The 23,407-nt window shown below is 48.5% G+C and overlaps 5 protein-coding genes across 5 annotated transcripts; 4 read left to right on the forward strand and 1 right to left on the reverse strand.

The window, feature by feature from the left end:
- Nucleotides 1-4,050: 4,050 nt before the first annotated feature.
- Nucleotides 4,051-9,464, forward strand: GGS25DRAFT_528826 (uncharacterized protein; the record flags this gene model as incomplete). Its single annotated transcript, XM_049265227.1, has 4 exons — nt 4,051-4,638; nt 4,708-5,854; nt 5,888-8,645; nt 8,736-9,464. 4 exons carry the CDS (start codon nt 4,051-4,053, stop codon nt 8,848-8,850), a joined length of 4,608 nt encoding a protein of 1,535 aa, XP_049119686.1. The 3' UTR covers nt 8,851-9,464.
- Nucleotides 9,465-10,927: 1,463 nt separating this feature from the next.
- GGS25DRAFT_106716 (uncharacterized protein) lies at nt 10,928-16,017 on the reverse strand. The gene is made up of 5 exons (XM_049256012.1): nt 15,486-16,017; nt 15,314-15,423; nt 14,241-15,249; nt 12,897-14,188; nt 10,928-12,831 (listed from the first exon to the last, which is right to left on the reverse strand). Exons 1-5 carry the CDS (start codon nt 15,778-15,780, stop codon nt 11,065-11,067), a joined length of 4,473 nt encoding a protein of 1,490 aa, XP_049119687.1. The 5' UTR covers nt 15,781-16,017; the 3' UTR covers nt 10,928-11,064.
- Nucleotides 16,018-16,265: 248 nt separating this feature from the next.
- Nucleotides 16,266-18,572, forward strand: GGS25DRAFT_106733 (uncharacterized protein). Its single transcript, XM_049256013.1, has 2 exons — nt 16,266-16,859; nt 16,924-18,572. The coding sequence occupies exons 1-2, from the start codon at nt 16,407-16,409 to the stop codon at nt 18,415-18,417; spliced, it is 1,947 nt and encodes a 648-aa protein (XP_049119688.1). The 5' UTR covers nt 16,266-16,406; the 3' UTR covers nt 18,418-18,572.
- GGS25DRAFT_106758 (uncharacterized protein) lies at nt 18,570-21,071 on the forward strand. Its single transcript, XM_049256014.1, has 2 exons — nt 18,570-19,885; nt 20,033-21,071. The coding sequence occupies exons 1-2, from the start codon at nt 19,153-19,155 to the stop codon at nt 20,836-20,838; spliced, it is 1,539 nt and encodes a 512-aa protein (XP_049119689.1). The 5' UTR covers nt 18,570-19,152; the 3' UTR covers nt 20,839-21,071.
- A 703-nt stretch (nt 21,072-21,774) lies between these two features.
- On the forward strand, nt 21,775-22,652 carry GGS25DRAFT_517822 (DUF1770-domain-containing protein; the record flags this gene model as incomplete). Its single annotated transcript, XM_049263441.1, has 2 exons — nt 21,775-22,263; nt 22,458-22,652. 2 exons carry the CDS (start codon nt 21,775-21,777, stop codon nt 22,650-22,652), a joined length of 684 nt encoding a protein of 227 aa, XP_049119690.1.
- Between the last annotated feature and the right edge of the window lie 755 nt (nt 22,653-23,407).

Here is a 23,407-nt window from a genome sequence, read left to right on the forward strand (position 1 = left end):
CCTAGGGTTTTGACGGAGAAAAGGGAGGAAGAAAAAAAAAAAAAAGGCTTGGAGAAAATGGAAAAGGGAGCTATGTAGAACTAATAGCTAATAGGGAAGCGTTCTTGAAGTTCTCTGGCCTAGTTAAATTCGCCACCCGTCTACGCAGTACTTAGGTTAGTTGTGTATGTATTGGCTACCGAGTACCTACCTACTAGGTTACATATGTAGTGTAGACTGTAAGTATAGTTGTTTCTGCTCTCCCTGAGAAGATGTCGGTGCTGCACGTAGAAGCTTACATGGAAGTTATCCATACATATTTGGGTATGTAAGTATGTGTGTATGTGTGTATGTATGTACAATGGCCGGATCATGGATGACTGTGCGAAAAAGCTGGTGGTGACAGGCGGGAGGAGGGCGGCTCTGTTGCACGGCATGGGATGTGTCATGTTGTTGGGCTACAGACATACTACATATACAGACAGTTGACATATCATACATGGTAGCACCCAGCTATTCTTAGTTACGCCACGTTTGGTGTTTATCTACATAGTACGGGCTTAGGTACATGTATGTGCTCCTTTTTTCCCTTTTTTTCTTTTTCTTTTCATCGTCTAAGAAGGTAGGTAGGTGCTATGTAGGTTACCCTAGGGCATGGAAACTCCGAATCGAATCATTGGGCGGCTAACCTAGCTTTTTGACTAGGGATTTAGATGTGCGTCATCCAAGTATGATTTCATCGTCAGGCCGTCCTCTTTTATTTTTTTTTCCTCTGTTCCTTTTTCTTTTCTTTCTTTAAGCGCGGGGGTAATGAGTTAGACTCTTAGGTTAGGGTATACATTGTCAATGTGCATATGGCATTTGTCATAACCTAGATAGATTTCTGATACACACGTTTTTATTTTATTCATACTACCTATGTAGATGTAATGTTTCTACACCTGCATGCGTACTGTTGTAGTACGACGTACGTACCATCGATGCCATGCTGTGGAAAATTATCCGTTACATTTAAAGGTTTGTGATGGTTAAAGTATGGAGGATATTCCGTGTAGTTCGATGTCAGTAGTAAATAATCATTCTAATAAGCTATCTCCAGAGCTACATACCCGACATGTATCGTTTTCAGGTGAGATTTTACAACATAGTGGACGGTGTTAACCTTATGTGTTCCGGGCTATATGTATACTAGGTTAGGTACCTACACGTAGGTAGGTAACTTCAATGTTTGAGTCTCAGTCTGTAGTAGACTCTGTACTGCAATTCTAGCTCTTATTTTTTAGGCGCTAGCCCTTTTCAGGGACCGATCTAGACTTGAGTGAATTAATTAATTCGCGTTTTAGCCGCAACATTGACAGAATTTGAACCTTGAAAATGTCCAATGTTGTATTTCGATAATTTCCTTAATTTCCTTATCAGTTTGGGAAGAAAATGTGAGTTTGTGGCGCGCATAATGCTGGATATTGACCCATGATGCCCGTGGCTTGAAGAAATATCGGTGGTATCAAATCCCGTTGGAAAAATAGGGGTAACAGACAAGCCAATACGTAATATTGATGGCATGTGAAAATATGGACTTACTGTAATGAAATGCAAAGCTGAAGATAGGCTGTCTTGAGCCCTAAGTTCAGACTCTTCAACTGTACTATGTACGAGCAAAAGCATTAATCATAAAAATTCGAAGCCCGAAACGAATTTAGCATCCGCACTGATTTTGGTTTCTTCGGATTTAGGAGACAAGGCGGGTGCGATATTCTAGAATGTGGGGAGACTATGCACATACCTAATCGAGGGCAACTTCAAGAGGTTCAAACAAATGGAAATGCCAAATGGTCTCTGTCCATGAATTGTCACATGGAGTTCCACTTATGTATTCTTTGGTGACCACAAACAACAACATTATGTTGTAAGTAATACTAATAAGTACATACCGACATACCGACATACCGACATGCCTACTACATGCCTACTACATGCCTACTACATGCCTACCTAGGTATATTATAAATATTTTCATTTTGTACACGTACCTCTTTGCCTACATACATGCACATACATTGCACATACATACGTACGGATACATATGTATGTACTGGATGGATAGACAAAGAAAACTGGGCGCGCAAATAGCACACGTGTATCGGTAGTTGCTCTGATTACATTTGCTCAACGTCGAAAAGACAATGGATTTGATCTCTTTATGTCATTACTATCCCGGGAGCCTGGCTAAAACAAAGACAATAAAATGAAGGTTACGATAGCCGAGTCGGTTGGCTATTTTAAGGGGTTACATATATGTATGTACTTATACATAGTAACTAGAGGTAGGATGGTCGAGGTTGAATTCGGAGACTCGTGGGTGACAACATTGAATGTGTATAAACCTTTTGGAACTTGAACTGACCGAATAAAGATATGTACTATTAAATTATTGAAATTCCGCCTTTTTCTGAGTTTCGAGATGGGATGGCCCTAACAGGGCCCACGTACTATGTTATGTAAAATGGAAAATGGAATTACCACATGTACGTACGGACTCAACTTGAAGTCAACTGGTGCAGTCTGGTGGCACTATACTACGCACTATGTATGTACTAGGATAGGCAGGTAAGAACTTGAAGAGCATTCAAATGTTATTAAAAAGTCAAACGCCACTGGGAAAGGGACGGCAGCCACGTACCGAGACACTGGATTTTATATGTCACAGTACACGTAGACTTCCAAGTTGGATGACTTTTTTTTTTCTTTAAATATTTATATGTAGTTATGTGGGACGTGCGTGGATACAGTACAGACTGTACAGTACATGCAACTACTGCAGCAGTTAGTCGAATAATCAGCCCAGTCTCCAGGTGCCCCAGGTGTCCAGTTGCCCTGGTGCCCATTGCACCTGTCCACTACAGTGGGCTAAATTGTAGTTACCTAGGTAATGCTGTAGGTATTGTACAAGTACCAGCTATATCCATGCATCATTCATGATTGTAGGTCTCCAGCTGTATTGGCAGTGTAAGCCTATGTAACTAAAGCCAGTGTATGGGGGTCTGTATGTACCAGTAAGAGGTGCTAGGTTCAATGTTAGTAAGTACATAAGTACATACATAGGTACCTAACTACCTAGTACACTTAACATTTGAATAATAAAGTGCAGCCCAGAGGGTTAGGTACATTACTTGTGCGTATCAATTTGGGTGGTGCGAGAATCACAGACGACCCAGTCGCAAACCCAAGCCTATTTCCCCTTCCCAAAAAATTCCCATGGTTATTTTTTTTTTAACCTGCACCACCTTTTTTTGATCATAGATCAACCACATACAACCTCTCTAGAAGATACCCCTTCTGAAGGTTGTAATTATTTCCTCCTTGACTTTTGTTCATCGAGGTCGGATACGGATATCTTTTTGTATTCTCTGCATTTCTTTACAGGCTTACAGGGAATACTACACTCCTCTCCACTCAATTAATCCCTCTCCCTCTTACTCCCGCGACAAGATTGAAGATTGAAATCGATAGGAAACCCTGCGCGCACAGTGCTCCAAAGGTTTATCCTACATCGATCAACTTTTTTGTTCACTATCTTCTCTCACCATTACAAACTCTTTATCGAGTCCACACAACCCCGGGATTATTCTCCAGGTTCTTTTTTTTTTTTGCGACGACGCTCATTCTATCAAGTTCCGCTGACAGATACCCCCACCACTCTTCACCTTTTTCTATCACTTTCACGAACAGACCCGAGCCTCTATCATTGACGCTTGCGTTTCTGTTCTTGTCAGTCAGCAAAAAGGCGACTACCAGAACATACACATCTAATATAATTGACGACAACCCTTCTCGACTAACCGAGAACTCGTCATTCACTTCTAGAATCGACCGCTCAATTTGATCTGCCTATTTGCAGTCTACTACTCGAATTTGATATTCGATAAACTTTGCGATCCAGTCTTTCTTTCTTTCTCCGACATTTAGGCGCGAAAGAAAGGCTTTTCGCTCAACGACACGAGAAATCCGAACGAGATCGTTTAGTACACATATAAACCTCACTGCTCTTGTAGCGCCAGTAGATTGTCACTTATGACTTCACCTGCTGCGCACGCAATCCCAACCCCGGCGTCGAACATCAACACGGCCGCCTCGGCACCGTCATACGCTTCTGCCGTCGGTACAGCGAAGAAGCCATCCACGACGCCGGTGGTTGCTACTGGATCACATCCACCCGTCGTTGTGGCGAGCTCATCTTCTACGCCACACCATGCCAAGTCGTCTTCCGTATCGCCTCTGAACGGCCGACCCAACATCATGCCGGCCATCCCAGCCGTTCCTGCCCTTGCACACGGCACATCTAGCGCCAACGGACTCGCAGACCATAGCCGCAAGAGCTCGGTCACTATGAGCGCCAACGGCCCCAACAGTTATTCGACGAATGGTGGTTCTACCGGAGGAAAGGCCAATATCCAATTCGGATACGATTCGCCTGCTGTCTCTCACAGCACCCCCCAGCCCGGATCGGCCCCAATCGCTATTCCAGATAGTAACCCGCGTGTAACTCAACCCGCGAAATCCCCTTCGCCTATTCCACAGCCATCCGCTAGCGGTGGACGACCCCCCTCTGGAACTGCTCAGTCCAGTATGACTTTTGGTAGTTTCGGTGGCGACAATGATGTGAGTGCTTACCATCCCCCACTGAGCTATCAACTGCAATATGAACCCATCACTAACATAGGTCGCCAGCGCCCTCACATACGAAACCCTTCTGTATCGCAAGACCCGAATGCGTTAGCATCACAACCGTCCCCTCATATGAGAAGAGGCTCGAATGTTAGCGACATGAGCAACCAGGGCCACCCTCAGTTAGGTCGAGGCAATTTCCCAGCAGGCCGCGGTGGCCGAGGATTTTCCAACAACTCATACAACCAACCGATGGGATATCCCCCCAACTATGGGCGGGGTCACCAAAACCCTGGACGAGGCGGCATGCCCCCGAATTTCGGAAACGGCCGTCAGCAGCAATTCGGTACTCCACCGCCACACAACCGAAGCCCGGCACTCCCACCGGCTATGCCCCAGCCTCCGAACATGCCTCCTTCCGGCATGCCGCAATTCTATTATCCCCCTCCACCTATGGGGCCAAATCAAGTTCCACAAGTATATATCCCCCTTGAACCCCCCAACTATGATCGTACCCATAAAGTCGGAAAGAAGAGAGGAAACCGTCGCGAGACCGAGAAGTTCTCGAATCAACACCGGCGGTCAGAATCTTCCAACGATGAGCATCGTGATTTGAGCCAGAAGGCTCGACGCTTTAGTAGGCGTATAGATCAGAGATTCGTCGCAGATGGCTCGCAGCGCCATGGTTCAACTTCACTCAGTAGTAGGGTGGAAGCGGCATACGCAATAGAGCCACCGATGTTTTCTCTAGAGCAACATTTTCCCCCAAATTCTTCATACCCACAAAGTTCTGGACGAATTGATTTATCGCCAGAAAGTGGAAACTTTGACCGGTTGCTGACTAGTACCAAACAGAACTTTTACCACAGTCATTTTGACCCTAATATGCGACCGGGTATGCCTGTTTCAGCTGGCTATCCCATGTACCCGATAATGCATAATCAAGGTCAATCTCCTGTCCCTACTTACCAGCAGCCGTATAGTACGGGCCCGTATAATGCTCCAGGTGGCCAACCAATGTCACGTAACTCTTCTCAGGTATCCGCGGATCATCGACCCGCTTCAAGCACGGGTCAGAGTCAGGCACCTGTCATTCCTCAGGGAACTCCACAAACCCAACCCGCTCAGATTAAACCCGCCGTCGTTGCGTCGCCCCAATTCAACCGTCCACCTAAAAAGAATATGGCTGTCACCATAAAAAATGCGGCAGGTGAGACCGTTGATTTCACTAAGATCAAGGTAGCATCACCTGTCCCTAGCAGCCACCAGTCAAAGACGCCGCCGGCTATCGTGTCGACCCCTACACCGCCCCCCAAATCTCAAACCCCTAAAAACGCGACCACTGTCCATTCACGGGGCGAAAGCTTAGCAACCGCTAAGTCGAGGGAAGAAATTCAAATTGAATTCAAGGAAAAGATACAGCTTGCCAGTGCCGATAAAGCTAAGGAAGAGGAACGCCTGAAAGCAGAACAGATGGCTCGGGAACAAGCCAAGGCCGCCGAAGAAGCGAAGGCTGCTGAAGAAGCCAAGGCTGCCGAAGAAGCGAAGGCTGCCGAAGAAGTGAAGGCTGCTGAGGAAGCCAAGGCTAAACAGGAAGCCGAGGATAAAGAGAAGGCCGAGCGTGAAGCGGCTGCTTCTAAAAAGGAGGAGGAAGCTCCTAAAGCTCCCGCTGAAACCTCAGAAGAAGAACTTGATCGCATCATTCGGGAGATGGAAGAAGAAGACGCCAGGCGTGAAAAGCAAGAAGAGGAGCGGCGTGTCAAGTATGAAGCTGAAAAAGCTGCTAAGAAGGCAAACGAAGAGGCCACGCGAAAAGCCACGGCTGCTGAAAATGACCGTAAACTTCGTGAGGCTGAAGCTGAAATGGAGCGGTTAGAAGAGGAGAGAGAACGCAAGCGTGCTCAACAGTCTGCCGAGAAGACGCCAGCTTTGGAACCTGTCAAACCGTCGACCGACAAGTCTGCTATTCCATCGACAACCGAAACCACTGCGAAACTTGCCAGTCTTTCTCTCAGCGATAAGCCTGCTAGTGCAACTACCAAGTCATCTGCAAGTGGACGCAAGCCAGCAGCCCTTAATCTTGCTCCGATCAACACCAAGTCGGTTGAGCCCCCCCAGCCAAGTGCCGCACTCCAATCCCTCAAGACAGCCAGGCTCTTAGGTTCTAGCTCCATCAAGGCAGACCTTTACCCAGCAGGAATTCAATCGCCCAATCCTGCTTTGAACGCCGCTGTCGCCAGAAAGGGCACATCGTTCAAGTATGACTCTGCTTTCTTGCTCCAATTTCAGAAGGTTTTCACCGAGCAGCCTTCGCTCGACTTCGGTCATCAAGTCAAGACCTTAATCGGCGACGGGGACAGTGGACGATCTGCCTCTATCAGAACTCCAGCTGGCGGTTCTGGTCGACAGAATTCTAGGCCCGGCGGCGTTGGTCTACCTATGGGTGCTTTTGGGGTTTCTACTCCCGAGGGACGAACTCTGCCTCCAGGAACCACCTCGGCAGAACGATTCGGCCGGAGCAACGACAAATCTATGTCTCGCCCATCTATGCCTATGGGTACTTTCCCCCGGCCTGCTGGGGTATTCCCAGGTGGTAGCCAAATGGCACGAACGCCGTCTTCCTCTAATATGAGCATGCCTCATTCTCCACGTCAAGGAAGTCGCCGTAATGCTAGCAGACAGAATACGTTCAACCCCAAGGTCGAAGCTCAGGCAGCTAAGACGATGCCGCTTACCGCCAACATGAAGATCGAGGCTCTCAGCACCTCGTCGACTGGCTGGAAGCCAACTAGCATCGGTAAACCCGCAGCGACTAGCAACCTCTCTCCCCAGGTTGCCACTCTTGATCCACAAATGGTTCAGCGTAAGGTCAAGGCTGCTCTGAACAAGATGACCCCTGAAAACTTTGACAAGATCTCGGGTCAGATCCTTCAGATTGCCGCCCAGTCCAAGGACGAGACTGATGGCAGGACGCTCCGCCAAGTCATCCAACTTACTTTTGAAAAGGCAACCGACGAAGCACACTGGGCATCAATGTATGCGAAGTTCTGCAAGAGGATGCTCGACATGATGAGTCCTGAAATTCGTGATGAGAACATCAAGGACAAGAACCAACAAGTCGTCAGTGGCGGTGCACTATTCCGAAAGTATCTTCTCAACCGATGCCAAGAGGAATTCGAACGTGGTTGGAAAGTTTCACTCCCTGCCAAGCCGGACGAAACCCAAGACAAAAAGAACTCGGAGGCTGCCATGCTCTCAGAGGAATACTATATCGCAGCAGCCGCCAAACGACGCGGGCTTGGATTAGTTCAGTTCATCGGTGAACTATACAAACTGGGCATGCTCACAGAACGAATCATGCACGAGTGTGTTCTGAAATTAGTGGACTACACGGGCATTCCTGACGACGCCGAAGTTGAGTCTTTATCCAAGCTACTGCGAACGATCGGAGGCAACCTGGAGACAACTGACAAGGGTCATGTCATGATGGACGTGTACTTTAACAAAATCCAGACTATGGTCGATCTACCAGACCTGCCTAGTCGTCTTAAGTTTATGCTCATGGACGTTCTTGATCTAAGACGGGCCAACTGGGTTTCCAAAGAGGCCAACAAGGGTCCCAAAACGCTCGAGGAAGTTCGCGCAGAAGCAGAAGCGGCAGCGGCACAGAAGGCTGCCGAGGCCGCACGAAGCAACACCAGAGGTGGCCCTGGAAGACCTCAAATCGGCCGTGGCGATGCCAGGAACTTCTCTGGATATGCCACACAAGCGCAGAACCAGGTCAGCAAAGATGACCTGCATCGTCTAAAGGGTGGAGCAAACCGAATTTCGAGCTCCAACCTTACATTAGGGCCCATGTCGATGCTCAACTCTCGTAGTAACAGTGGCCGTCGTTTGGGCCCTAGTAGCTCCTTGAGTAGGGGTGCGGAGGACTCTGCAGCCTCTTCTAGAACTGGAACGCCTCCTGTGAGGGATGCGCAAAGTAGCACCAATTCGTTCGGGTAGGCTTCCCTTGACTCCCTTTTTTCCCCTTTCCCCTTTCTTCTTGTATACCTTTTAGATAGGACAAAGCAGCTAATCAAGTTATTTAGTCTACTTGCAAACATGGATTCCGATCACCCAGCGTCGCCTCCTTCGACGACGGCCTCGCCTGCTCTAGCGAAGGCGCATCCGGATACGACAAGCGCAGCGGGGAAGAGCGGTTGAACTGTTCGACTTCCATGATCATAGAACGTCTTGCATTTGCGGCTGCATCGTTGTGCATAGACTAGGACACTGGACATTGCGTTGCATTTACGAAGGGGTTCAAAAAATGTGTCTTTAAAAGTTTCAGGTTTCTTTTTCATCATAATGATACCTCAAGCCGAATAGAACTAACCCTCCCACGACCTGTCACCATTAAAGACGACATTTCCCCAAAAAGAGAACTTCACTTCTCCCAAACTGTGTTTTCATTTCATTTCTACCTTTTCCCCATGACTTGGGACGAGTCGTAGGTGACGTTGTTTTTGGCGGGATGCTCACTCCATAATCCCAGCATCGTGACATGGATTGCCGTCTGGTCGGGGATAGCTGAGAAGAAGATGACGAGACCAATATGAAGGAGGAATGGGGAACTTTGAGAAAAAGGAGGATATTATCGGTTTCGAGGCTGAGTAACGCACGCATATGAATCCGACCACGAAGGGATCGGCACGGTTGCAGAAACCAACGGATTTGGTTGTGTATTCTTGATTGCATTTGGAATTCTTGGTCCCGGCGGACCACTGGCAATTTCTCAAAGTGCGTTTGTCTGCACGAGGCTCGGGCGGGGGGGAGAGAGATAGAGGAGTACAGGAGGGCCCTCGGATCTTTTGCTAGCAAGTCGAGTTGACTAGGTGGTTATTCATCTCGCTACGGTTTAGTTGCTTACGACAGTGGACGACGATGACACAAACAACACACTCACACACACTCTCACACACACATAAACACACACACACATACACACCTCTACAACTCGGACACTCGGCAGACAGGCACGGTACGCACAGACGGTGGTGGACATAGGGGAAAGGCAAACTTGGTTCCGTCCCGTGTACACCAACCATCTATACCTAATCATTAGACAGCAAGAGCCAGTGGCAGTCACGAAAAATTGATTATACTGATAAAATTATTGCCTGTGTGCTGTGTGTTGTGTGACTTGATGTATTCATTTGTGGTATTCATGTGTAGTATTCATGCAGCACTATGTGGTTATTATTCTATGGCTAGGTATTCATGTATGGAGTCTTACAAACGTAATAATGTCCAGGTACTATGACTACCTACCTACCTACCTAGGTTTCCAAGCAAGAGTTGATATAAATAATGGTAATGCTAGGTACCTAGGTAGTTGTATGCTATTATTCCCCCTTAGGTATATTCCAAGTTTTTTCGATTCCAAAGTCACTACCTCCCACGTCTTTTTTTCCCCTATAAGCCCCCTAAGAAGTACCCATCTACATGTATCTACTTGCATATCTGCCTAGGTAGCCTACCTAACTAACTAACTAACTAACCTAAGCTTATCACGTTGAAGATTACTAGGTTAGCGTGGATACCTAGTGTATGTGTGTGTGTGTGTGTGTGTATAGGAGGTAAGCACTTAACCAGGTGGGCTAGTAGGTAGGTAGGTAGGTAGGTATACATTGGATGGTAGACGAGGACGGAACTTCTATGAGGTAGGGTTTGTAGGTAGGTAGGTAGGTAGGTAGGTAGGTTACCTAGGTACCCCTGTTGCAAGTCATGGAAAGGCATCGTGGACCATCACGAATCATTGTATCTCTTTAGGAACTGCAGCAAAGAAGCACCAAGAAGTAGCAAGCAGGTGTGTATGTATACATATAAAGATATACGCCTACCTCACCTCACCTCACCTAGCACAAGCATGCCAGCCATCGCCAAGTACCTAACCTAGTTACATGTAGTTGAAAAAAAAAAAGGGGAGCAAAAGTCAAGCTAAACAGCCCTGGAGATATGTGTAGGTATATAAAAGGCACTTGAATTACTCCCGACTAACTGAGCACCTAACGTAGATAAATAGGCCATCCATCCATCCATCCATTGCATCCATTCATGCCATCGAATAATCAACCCCGAAACGCCGATTTCACCAAACGCCATAAGTCTTACTTAAACCATCTACTTACTCGACCCCTAGCAGGTATCTACCTAAACAAGGCAGGTAGGTATGTAGGCAGGCAGGTAAGATAAGATACTTAAACAAAGTAAAGTGTATAATATCTTGAATCCCGTAACCTTCGTCATGCTAGCTATTCTCCCTACTCCCCTTTGCCCGATTCCCCATCTCCCTCTCCCTATCTCCCCTTTGCCTGCCCATAGAATTCACCTCACAACCACCAAAAGAAGAGACGGCGATAACGCTCGTTCGCTTACTTACGCAGGAGCGAGCCCAATTTTCTGGAACAGTGTATCCATAGCGACCCACTGGTGGCCGCATTTATTGAGGTGGCCATCGACGACGGCCTTGACGGTGTCGAAGCGGGTGGAGTTGTGCGCGGCGAGCGCGAGGACAGTGTCCTTCTCGGTGCTGTCAAGGCTGCCGCCGTTGCCTTTGCCGCCGAGGCCGGTGGCGCCTGACAGGGCCTTTTCGCGAGCCTTTTTTACGTCCCAGAGCGAGGCAAAGTATAGGAGCTGGTTGTAGATGCCGCGCTCGCTGTACTCGTAGCGCATGCGGCCGAGACAGTCCTTGGCCAGGCCCTTGGGGCCGAGGCACCGCGTGCCGTATACTGACATCTGCCGCGTGCGGTTGCCACACGACGCGTCGTCGCACACGAGCCAGCCTTCGTAGTACCGCGCCGTCTCGGTACGGATGGCACGTTCTACCTGCGCCACGATGCTGAGATTGGGTATCAGCGCCGAGCACGATGGACACACGACCCCCTGAGGTGTAACCCGATTATCGGGTTGCGCTGATGGGAGAAGCCCCTCAAAAAGTGCGGAAGTCTTGCACTTGCGGCAACGCAGAGAGAGACGCGCACAATCGCGGAACCGGATCTCGTCAGGAGTTTGAGATTCTAGTGGATGTAATTCGAGTTCGTTAGACCCCGACTGGTTGAAGCTGGAGTTGTTGGTGTAGCGGCGTAGATCGAGACCGAGTTGTTCCGCAAGCTGTGTGGTAGATGTTCCGGCGATGTTGGCGCATAGACGCTCAACAGGCGGGAAGATCTGCTTGCCCATATACCACTCGACATCCACTTTGAGATCCGAGTTGGCCTTGGTCACATCTTCCAGCGTATACGAACGTTTGGCAACAGGCTCCGAACTTGTCTTGCTGTCACCCGTGACCAAGTACGCGATCACGTCTCCGCGACGGACAGTCTTACCACGTGCCATCTCTCGAAGAGCAACCTGAACCTGCGGCATAGAGTCCGCGTTCGGGTAATCCTTCGGTGCCTTGCCTAGTTGCGTGTAGATGATGTATTTCTGAACAGGAATACTGTGTTCCCTCATCTTCCCTGCAATCTCGCGAAGATATTCGTGTATGCGCTGAACCGAAACTTCTGTGTCGTTGCCCGAGAGAATCTCATTGAGGATGCGAGAGGAGATATCCTTTGCCAAACCACAATATTCTCTACGCTTCATATCGAGACCCTTGACTTCCATCTTCTCGATGTACTTGCCGCCAGGTACCTCTACCAAGTTGATAGCTGCATACTTCTTCTTGGACTGTAGCAATATACGTCGGAAGACATTGTCGATATCGATCTCGAGTAGGCGGTATCGTTCATTGACGGCTTTCTTGAACTCCTGGCCGACTTTGAGTGCCTCTGAAACCGAATCCACATTGGCATTTATCATGACTGAATCGGTATCACCGTAAATGACTTGGAGGGCCTTGGACTCTGCCAATTCCTTGGTGCTGCGGAGAATTTCCCGACCTTTGTAGGTTGTGAGAACGGCAAGGGGTCTTGCATAAAAACGAGATTTGGTATACCCCAGACAACCGTACATGGAGTTCGCTGTCAGCTTCAAAGCAAGCTGCTTAATTTCCCACGTGGCAAGCTGTTCGGACGTGGCATTTTTATCCTTCATGAGCGATTTGACTGACCGTCGCCGGCTAACCAATGTGGCAATGAGCCTAGGGAGTATACCTTGGTCTTGTTGAGCCGGGACTTCTGGTACCATATCTTCATCGTCCGACTATATCATAGGTTAGTTCATAACCTCCCATTAAAATGAGAAGACATGCACACAGGGGGGCTTACTAATGCACTCCGATCGACGGTGGTGAAGCAGATGTTGAACTCTTGAATAATTGACGGATAAAGGGAGTTGAAATCCATGACAAGCACGAATTTATCGTATAACCCCCTTTCCGGTTCAAAGACTAGACCGCCCTTATACTTATCCTTCTTCTTGCTATTGGCGGCATCTTCATCGTTGTTTTCTTCTTCCGCCTTAACTTGCCCTTTGAAGGCTTGCTTATCAGGACAAATGTACTTATTTCGGTGGAATTCGTGCAGCAAAATGTATTCATTTCGTTCGGCTCGAGTACCCGTCAAAGTTCGTGCCCATGAATTACCCGCTAGGTTTGTCAACACCTTCGTCAAAGGTAACATCTGAGTGCTCAAAGCCAATGCGGCAATGAAATAGGTATCGGCTTCCATGTGCGTAATATAATCCATGAGACCGGTCTTGTCTGTGGCCCATGTCTGGAGAGCCAAGTCATTATCGAAGTCACGCCTATGGCTGTCTTTGCCCAGATAGAGAGTGCACATCTCTGTCAAACTCCAGGTGTTGCATTTGTACATGGCAGACTTTCCGGCGTCATTGAAAAGATCACATAGGAGACGGCCAGCCATGAGTTGACGCTCTGCAAACACATTTCCACCATATTTTCCAATGGACACTGGCCACTGTGCTCTGCGTAATCGTCCTAGTCGTGACCATTGCGGGGTCTTCTTTTCGTGTAGTCGGTTGACTAGGATGCTATAGTCGACACCTTCAAGCTGATGACCGAGAATTACATCAGGGTCGATAAGACCGATCTGTGCTAGGAAGAGTGACAGTATTTCGGACTCCTGCTTTACCAATTTGGTGGGTGACTTCTTCCTCTCCTCGGCTAGCTTTTCAAAGCCGAGTGGGAAATTGGATCCATTTGGCCTCATGAGTGTGAATGTCCTTGAAGGAAGTTTCTCTGCCGGTGTAGTATCGCTCAGCAGTACATTTTCATATATGCGGGCGCTTATTGCAAGTATTTCCTGCTTGTTAGCTTTCCGGTTAAAGGTAGTCCGCATAGCAATGCTCATAAGTGTGAGAGGAGGTGCATCCAAGTTATCCGAATCACTCATAGAAGACACTGTGTCAGGATCATGGACAGCGACTTCAAGTTTGGCATGGGACATATTCTTCAGAGTACCGAAGTCAGCATCCTTAATCTTCAGCCAACACGGGCCCATAATATTCTTCCACAACACAAACTGCTCGAAGAGGGCGGTGTTGGTTCCGAAAACATGGGAGAAGGTCTCGCCCTTGATCTCGGGGGCAATTTGTGGTTCTAGTTTAGTTAGCATGCATCAGGTGGACAAAAGATGCGAGAAATAACATACTTGTGTAAGGGTATAAAAGCTTCAGATACTGTCCTTCTTTGGGAATATCCGGAAGCTCAAAGGCATATTTCCTAGTGCAGGGCTTAATCTTATGCATGTCGACTTTCATCTTCGTCATGATATTGTCTAGTTCCACGTAGACGTCCATCATGCTTACTTCTTCACTCGTATCCTCTCCGTTTTTCTGGCGGTACTGGCGAGGCAGAAAATAGAGCTTTCTCAAAATGTTGTCTATCTTGACAAAGCAACTCACGTACGTATTCGTTTTCTTGTCCAACACTTTTCCGAATAAGCAAAGTGATCCATTGACCTCTGTGTAGTCTGTCCAGAACATGTTGAGACTGCCATCTTCTTCGATGGCATCTTTATAGTCGATTTTGCCGATGGAAGGGCTCGAGGTAGGAGAGCTACTGACAACGTTCAGCCTATTGGTGATATTATTCCATGACGACGAATCAACTGCAGCTTCGAGGGCTTTTGTTGGAGAGGAGCTGGCAGGCGAAGGGTACGGCTCGGGCTTGGCCAGCTTTTTGATAGGTCTAGAGGCAGACAAATTTACACTTGCGGCGTTGACCGCACCGGCATGACCAACTTCCAACATCTCTTCATCCTCATCTTCCGCAGGCTTTGTTTTGGATAGGGGTTTGCGAGCTTGGACTCTCGTCGTAGGGGACGAGGGAGCCGGAGCTGTGTCACTCATAATAGGCAGGTCAGAAGCTGAGGGTAGTAGATCGTCATCGTCGTCGTCCATAGCTGCTGGCAGAAATGTGTCGTCATCGTCCATATAATTATCTTCTACTTTTGGTGTCGGTAGCAAAGGCTCCTCGCTAAGTCTCGCTTTCTTGGTAACTGGCTGGCGCGTCTCTCGAACGGGTGACAGGACACGAGCCCGGCGTCGTTCCGGAGATCTGTGTCGTTTCGGGGCTCTCGATACTGGGGCAGGGACGTTAGCATCTACTTCGCCAAGTAGATCCGCCAGAAACCTGTCGTCGTCTTCGGTTTTCACGGCCTAGCAACTCGTGTTAATTATATATGCTCTTAGATGCTTTCAGTGGCCATAAGATTCCATCTACCTTGGGTTTTTGTTTCTGTTGAGCAGTAGCTTGCCCCTTCATGAAATACTCGCTAATATTGTGGTCATTCGCATCTCGTTTGGCCTTTTCTTCGTCCCGTTTCTTCTTGTCTAAATAACAAGGCATAAGTAAATTATTCCAAGCAATTGAAACTAACTTGGCTCTACAGTACCTGATTTTCGAGGTCTCCCTCCGAGAGGGACTTCACCATCACTCTCCGACTCATATGTGTGCACTCGATCCCACTCCTCTCGACCATCGTCAGCGTAACCCTCGCCATTGTCGTCGACGACGAAGTCATCTTGGTTCAGACGATCGCGGACAATCTTTTTGTATTGATTTTCGTCAACCTCCTCGTATAGGTCTTGTTCTTGTTCAACTTCGTAAGAGTCGTAGGCCTTTTTGCCAGAAGCCCGCAAAGCTCGAAGCTCAGCGAACTTATTACGTCTGTTACCTGCCTTGGACATATTGGTTGTGATAGGGGATATGAAAGGATATATTATTATTATTATGAGGGCAGGAATGACGAAGAAGAATAAGTCATATTCCGAATGGAAAAGAGAGGGGTGTTTCTTTTTTCTTTTTTTTTTCGGTCTGTTACAGCAATTATTGTTATGAGTGTAAAGTAATTTAATTGATTGTCAATTGGACGCAAGACTTTTAGGGGCCCCAGGGACCTATTATTCTGTTATCTTTCCACTTTAGTGGGAGACGCGACGCGCGAGCCACCTATGTAACCCCGTTTCCTTTTTAATCGCGTTTTCGCGAATCCCTGTCCGACTCGTTATGTACTACTAGTACTAGGTATGTAACTACATACTAGGTAGTAATTAAGCTGCATATGGTCTAGGGTACCTTACATGGATGTCCCACCTTACGGAATCAGACCGTCTGCAAGATTCTAGAGACGTCACCGTCACAGTGTCTATCGATAAGAGGATTTTATACAACGCTTGCTTGAATGCGACAATTCAACTTGCTAAAAATGAAATTTGACAAGTTTTTATATTTATATGATATTTATATGAACATTGAAATCGGAGAACCTTGAACTTTTCCCACAAATGCAGAATATGCAATCAAGCAAGTAATCATGCTTAGTTCCATGTTTACTTGTAGATCTTGCACCAAGAGAGCTTTTACTTCACTCTTTAATCACACTCCTCGCCATGACAGTGCCAGGACCTTTGCGATAACTCGACCGATCCTAACTTCTACCCAATCCCATCACCCTAGGAGGTATGCGACAGCAACCGCCGCTTCTGAATGGACTACCCAACAAGATGCACCCCCTGACGGTACAATGCGGAGTCGGAGGTTATCCCCTCTGGAATGGGCCGCTCAGAAACATTTGCAATATCTAAAAGATCCATTACATATTGCAGACTTTGTCAAGAAGACTTTGGGGAAGGGGAACTTCGAGGAGGCTGCCTTAGTTACAAGGAAAGCCAGCAAAAACACAGATGTAGTTGTTAGCTGGAATCACCTAATCGACTATCAGTTTCAACAAGACAGGCTGCATGCCGCTTTAAAACTATTCAACGAAGTCAGTTTTGGCGACCTGCCTTTGTCTTTTATTTGCTTGCTTTGATGCTTATACATGCCTATAGATGAAGAAGCGAGCTCAGTACCCCAATGCTCAGACCTACACTATAATCTTCAGAGGCTGCGCTATTTCCTCTCACCCGAAACTGGCCGTGTCAGAAGCGACCAGAATTTACTATTCCATGTTAAACAGTGACCGTTTGAAGCCGAATACTATCCATATGAACGCCGTTCTACAAGTCTGTGCCAAAACCGAAGACCTCGACACCTTATTCAGTGTCGCCCAGAGCGCCAACAATGGCCTTAGAGCGCCAAACACGTTAACTTATACCACCATCATCAACGCTCTTCGTTACACCGCTGACAAGCGGCAACACGGGATCGTCTCGGAACTCGATATCGCCGAGCTTGAGAAAGCGAAAGCAAAGGCAATTCAGCAAGCAAAAGCTATATGGGAGGAAGTCATGTCCAAGTGGAAGGATGGTTCCATCATCATGGATGAAGAATTAGTCTGCGCCATGGGGAGGATCTTGTTAATAGGCGACTACTACGATGCTAACGCTGTGGAGGCATTAATAAGTCAAACGATGGCAAGGCGGCCACCTAAAAGGTTTCCACCAGAGCCCGAAAACTCTGGTGAGAGATATAGCAAGACGGAAAACTACAACGAAATCACTCCGGACAGACATCCAACATCTGACAATCCTAAGCCCCAGGCTTCAGGAGCACCTGCTATCAGCTACGCGACTCCGGGCATGAACTCTCTCTCCTTAGTCCTCTCTGCTTTGGAAAAGACTGGTAAGACGACCAAGGTGGAGCAGTACTGGAACAGTTTCACCGGACACCACGGCGTTATCCCCGACGCCAACAACTGGAATCAACTATTCGCAACCTTGCGTCGTGGGAAAAACAGTGGCAAAACGGCCTATTATTTACAGGCTATGCCCACCAACCTCATGACACCCAAGACCTTTCGGATAGCCATGAGCACTTGTCTCCGGGACAATCTAAACCCCCTTGCCTTTAAACATGCTACCGACGTGTTATGTACAATGACGGCTAGACTCAACATCCCCGACCTCCTGGTGATGCGCACCTATCTACGCGTAGCGTACGCCAACAAGCGGCACCTCATGCAAGCGTCGAAGGACAACTACGAAGCCGCGATGCTGTCGTGGGGGGAGCAGCTCGCCGCAGCTCTCGACCACCTCTGGAAACCCTACATGATAGCGACGAGGGAGTACGGGGATGACACGCCCGAGTCGAACGACAAAAGCGAGCTCGTCGCTCTAGCGCGGAAGATGATTGCAGTCTCGGACAGGATAATATCGGGCAAGATGATACCCCCCGAAGCCGGGGAGCAGATCAAGCTCAGACGCAACGGTCTAAACAGGGTCGTTGTCCAACACTTTGAGCAGATGGTGGCGATTAACCCCAACTTCCAGCTAGAGAAAGATCCCGATGACGACGAAGACGAGAACGATTTTGACGGATTAGGCGCAGAGTTCCGACCAAAGAAGATCATAAAGGACAGACGCCCACGAGCTAATGGCCGATAGGTAGCTAACCTAGATGTTTTCAACCGTATTTACGGTGTGCAATGTATGATAATTCAAATATTGCACTGTATATATAAGAAGTTGAATCATGTAGTTGAATCATGTGCTTGATGGTGTGCCTATGTAGGTTAGTACTATCGTGTGAAAGTCGCTCATTCCCTATAGCGTTAAAAAGGGGGTTTATTTTTAACAAGGAGCTACTCTAAGCTTAACCTAATAGCCACATCGCCCCTACTCGTTATACGTAGTGCTTGGGCGTGTATGTTGCGTTAGAAATGAGCAGGTAGGTAGGTAGGTAGGTAGGTATGGGCCTGATGTAGACTGGAGGCAGCAATAATCTCACATCCGAGAAGGGGCGAATAGGGGCTATTGCTCTAGCCAAACTTTCCATCCACCATGATCAACCTTACCTGCTACTAGAAGTGATACGGAACCCGTTCAAGCTATACATACCTCTCACCTACTCTCTTCTCGTTTCTCACTGTCATCCATCCATCCATCCATTCTGCATGCTTAGTATGTTGCTATTCGAATCTTAAGCAAGCAAGCACCCAAGATACCATCCATTTCATCAATTATAGCACTTTGGGAGCTTAGCATACATACATACAGACATACATAGCTTCTTCTGCTATCACTCAGTAGACACTCACTTATCATTCATCCATACATCTCAGCCCCCCACCACCATATTTCCAGAGTCCGGTAGTTGTCAGCTAAGCATATCTGCCCACCATGCTTAGCTTTCGCAAGAAGCTAGACAAACGGCCCATTCCTCGGCCGGTGCCGAACTACTTCGACCTGGAGCCCATGATGGACCTGAGCGAGTACCCGAACGTGAGGGGCGTGAGTGAGGAGACGAGAAGGATCCACGCCTCCCTGCGTGAGCGGGTAATGCAGAGTCTCAACCGGACCAGGCCCCCCCCCCTCCCCAAGAGACCGTCTATCCAACCACAACAGCAACAGAAGTGCTCCTCTCGGGAAAGCAGCCACGAGGAAGCACAGCAACACACCATCCGCAAAAGCATCAGCTCCCTCTCGTCATCCTTGAAGAGCCGCATTGCCAACAGTGCCTCTGGCGCCTCAGCCGACGGCAGCGACGCACACAGCACGCACCCGTCCGTGATCCGGAAGGGCGTCAGCTCCATGGCGTCGTCGCTCAGGGGCCTGCGCAGCTCCAGGAAGTTTCGGGACAAGTCCACATCGACGCAGTACAGCGGCAGCTTTCCGGAGCCCGTGAGACACGTGGGGGATTTCTCAGCTCACGACGAAAGATCTAGCAGCTTGGGCCGGGCGTCGGACGTAGCCGTGAAGCTGGATCCGACGCCTCCTCGCCTGCCTAGGCTGGAGGAGATAATTGCCAATGCTGAGGCTGAGGGCAGTTCTACTCAAGGCCAGTCGCCAAAGTCAAATTTCAGCATGAGTATGTTTGAGAGCCTCGATGGGCCATTTGCTATAAACTGGGAAGGTAAGAAACTCTTTCGTTGAACTTGATACCGAATTCATCAAATCACTCATGATCATCTCCCTTACCCGCTGTGTTAGGTGCGGTTGGAGATGTATCATTGTCAGCCCGCCTTATATGGTATGGTATTGGAGCTAACGGGAGAATTAGACAAGCCCAACAGCGAAGACGATAATCCGTCAACTCAAAAATACAATACTATAAGTGGACGTATTCCAATACGTCCCAAAGAGCCTAGGGTGCTCTTTGCTCCTCCATTCGATAGAAGCCCCGTAGACCCCAAAGCCAATTCATTGAATGCATGGAATGCAGCCTCTGAATTTGTATGGAGCATGACTACAGAGGCCGGTTCAGATGCCTGCTCGCGCGCTGCGAGTTTCACGAGTGACACACATTGCCCGGAGAAGCCCGCGTTCCGCCGGCGCCAAAACACACCGGCGACTTCGAGACTCCCTACACAATGGCTTGACTCCGTCTTGGAGTCGTCGATTTCCGTGCGAGATAACATATGCCCTGCGCAACGAAGAGTCTTTGCTTCGGAGGCGGAGGCGGAAAGACTTCAGAAACTGGACAAGCGGGTGCGCGTGCTGGTGCCAGACGAGAACGATAACAGCAAGCCGTGGCCCAAGACGAGCTACCCGGACTTGCAGATAGCCCTTACCGATCTATACGCCCGGTTCAAGCCATACTATGCCCCGTTCGCGGCGTACACTGGTGTGAACCGTACCGTCCAGCTCTTCCCGCCAGACTTTGTGCTGCCGGAGGGCGCTCGGTTCTCGGACACCATCATCTTCAACATCGAGGAGGTGCTGCGCAACTGGAACACATCCGAGCCTCCGCAGTGCCCAGATATCAGCGCGGGAAACTCCATGCTGACGGAGAGAACATTCACGCCTACGACAACTGCGGCATCGGTGGAGGGGCTGCGGCCGTATTCATCGCCTCATCACGAGTAGGATTTGAGCAGCGTGAAGCTGGACGAGGACTTTGCGGTTTGCATGCTGAAGCCTGAACCTGGGAACGAGGTAGGGACAGGGATAGAGACAGAGAGGCAGCCGTTGAGGAGCATTGATGTGTCTCTGATTAATTCGGAGATGTGCAGGTCGCGGGATACGTTGTTGTCTGGCGATGATGATGATGATGATATGGCTATCGCGTCACGGATGGGGTTTATCCCTTGAGTGATGGATAGTGTTTAATGGGTAATACTTGTTTAGTATTGGTTAATGCATGTACCTGCTTAACTTAGGTAGGTACCGAGCCTATCTTAGGTAGTACCTAGAAGGTATCGTCATTCCTTTGTCTACGGTTAGGTACCAGGTATCAATCAGATTGGGGTTGGCGGCTGGCTACATGCGGAATGCAGGGTGCAGAATGCAGAATGCAGAATGGATGGTAGATTGATTACTAGGTAGAGAATAATGGACATTATTGAATTACATTATGCCCTGGTGTTTAGGTGGCCATGGTTGGATATAATGTTGAAGGAGATGGATGTTATACTTCGTATTGAAGGATTTCCATACTATATAACTATCTATTTAACAGCTCTATTCGTATATCGAGATTCCATCGGCGCTACTAGCCTACCAGCTGTCGACAACTGCATGCAAACGTCATTTGTCAAACCACCCACCAAGCTTAATTCAAGCTTCAAGCTACTAGTTAACCTTAACCTACGTACTAACATCCTAGTAGGCGCATAATGCCCATTTGGACAATTCAATCTTCCCTTTTCCTTATACCTCGAACTAGGTTACATAATTGAAGGATAAAACAAAAAAGAACATGTAAAAAGGGAACAAGAAAGGCATAACAAAACCAACAAAAAACTGCATATATACAGTACCACCGAGGTATCCATCTATCCATCTATATCCACCCCGTGCGCCATGGCCTCCAGCAGCAGCAGCATCCCAACGCAGATCGCCGAGACGATCCAGACGGCGTCCCTCCAGCGCAACCCCTCGCCCCGCCACGACCTCAACCCGTCGACGGCGGCCTCGGAGATGGAGCCCGTGAGGCTTGTTGAGGAGGATCGGGAGAAGAAGCAGCAGCAGCGGAAGCAACGGAGAAGAGAGCTAAGAAAAAAGAGGGGGGAGAAGAGAAGGAGGCACGAGTCGTCGATTGATGGGATCGATGACGATAGCTTATCTGATGATGATGAGGATTACGGCGATGATGACTTTGGGGATGGGGATAGTAGCGAGGAGGATGACGACGACGACGACGAGATCCCGATCAGCGTCCTGCGCCCAAGACCAAGGGAGCGCAGCAGCTACCCGCCCATGCCGGACCTGCGCTTTGAGCAGAGCTACCTGCACAGCCTGGCGAAGGCGGATACGTGGTGGAAGGTTGCGTGGGTTACCGTGAGGGATCAGGTATGTATCCATCCTCCTTTCCCCCTTTCCCCCTTCCCCCTTCCCCCTTCCCCCTTCCCCCTTCCCCCTTCCCCCTTCCCCCTTCCCCCTTCCCCCTTCTTCCTCTTCACCTCCTCCCCCCCTCTCTCTAAAACCAGCACTCCGTAACTAAATGGGTGAACTCGACATAACAAACCAACCAACCAAACAAACAGATCATGATGCCCTTCGCCCAAGGCGTCCTCTACAACCTCGCCATCTGCGGCTGGCACCACTGGAACCGCCACGCCCAGCTCGGCGGCAACTCCGCCGGCGCGCGCCTGAGGAGGTGGTGGTACTCCGTCAACAACTGGCCGCTCGTGTCGGGGAACGTGTCTAGCAGGCCGAGGAGGAAGCCTTATTTCGGCTAGGTTTGGCTGGAATGGGTTGTTGATTAGGCACAGTTGGCTGGTTGGTGAGGCGGTTGGTCAGTTAGGTGGTTGGGTGGTTGGTCACTTGATCAGTTGGCTGGTTCGGGCGGTTGGTTGGTTGGTTGGTTGGTTGACTTGGGCGGTAGGAAGGAAGGGGACGGAAGGGAATGGGGATGGGAATGAGGGAGAAGGGAACCGGATGGACTGGGGTTTGGCGATACCTTTCTTCCCACTTGCCTAGTACCTACCTACATAGGTACACACCAAGGTCCAGCCGACGACTTCTTCTAAACATCCAAACATTCTGAGGGTATGGAGGGTATGGAGGGTATGAATGGTATGGGTCGATACGTTAATTGTGTCTACGTTACATATACATAAGAGAAAACCTCAACACCAATGTATTACCAACGAAACCAAGACACGAATCAAATGATTAAAAGTACATTTCACGTCAGAAAAGAAAAACAAGAATAAAAGAAACAGTAGCAACAGTAACACAGTAGCAGTAGTGATAGCATCAAAGGCTCGTCTCTGAATTCATCAAGTCCACCATATGAATTATATAGGTATGTACCTATCTAACCAGGTAGGCACTATGACTACCTATGTGACAATGAACCCTTTTGGAATGGCCATAATTACTTATTAGCACTTCGCTCGTTGCCTTCATGACCGATCAACCAATCCGATCCAGCACTTATCCGTAGTATAGCATCAAAACATCCATCGACATATAATGGATGCTAGGGCCT

The sequence above is a fragment of the Hypoxylon fragiforme genome, assembly GCF_022984875.1.
Source record: "Hypoxylon fragiforme strain CBS 206.31 chromosome Unknown GGS25scaffold_2, whole genome shotgun sequence".
NCBI lineage: Eukaryota > Fungi > Ascomycota > Sordariomycetes > Xylariales > Hypoxylaceae > Hypoxylon > Hypoxylon fragiforme.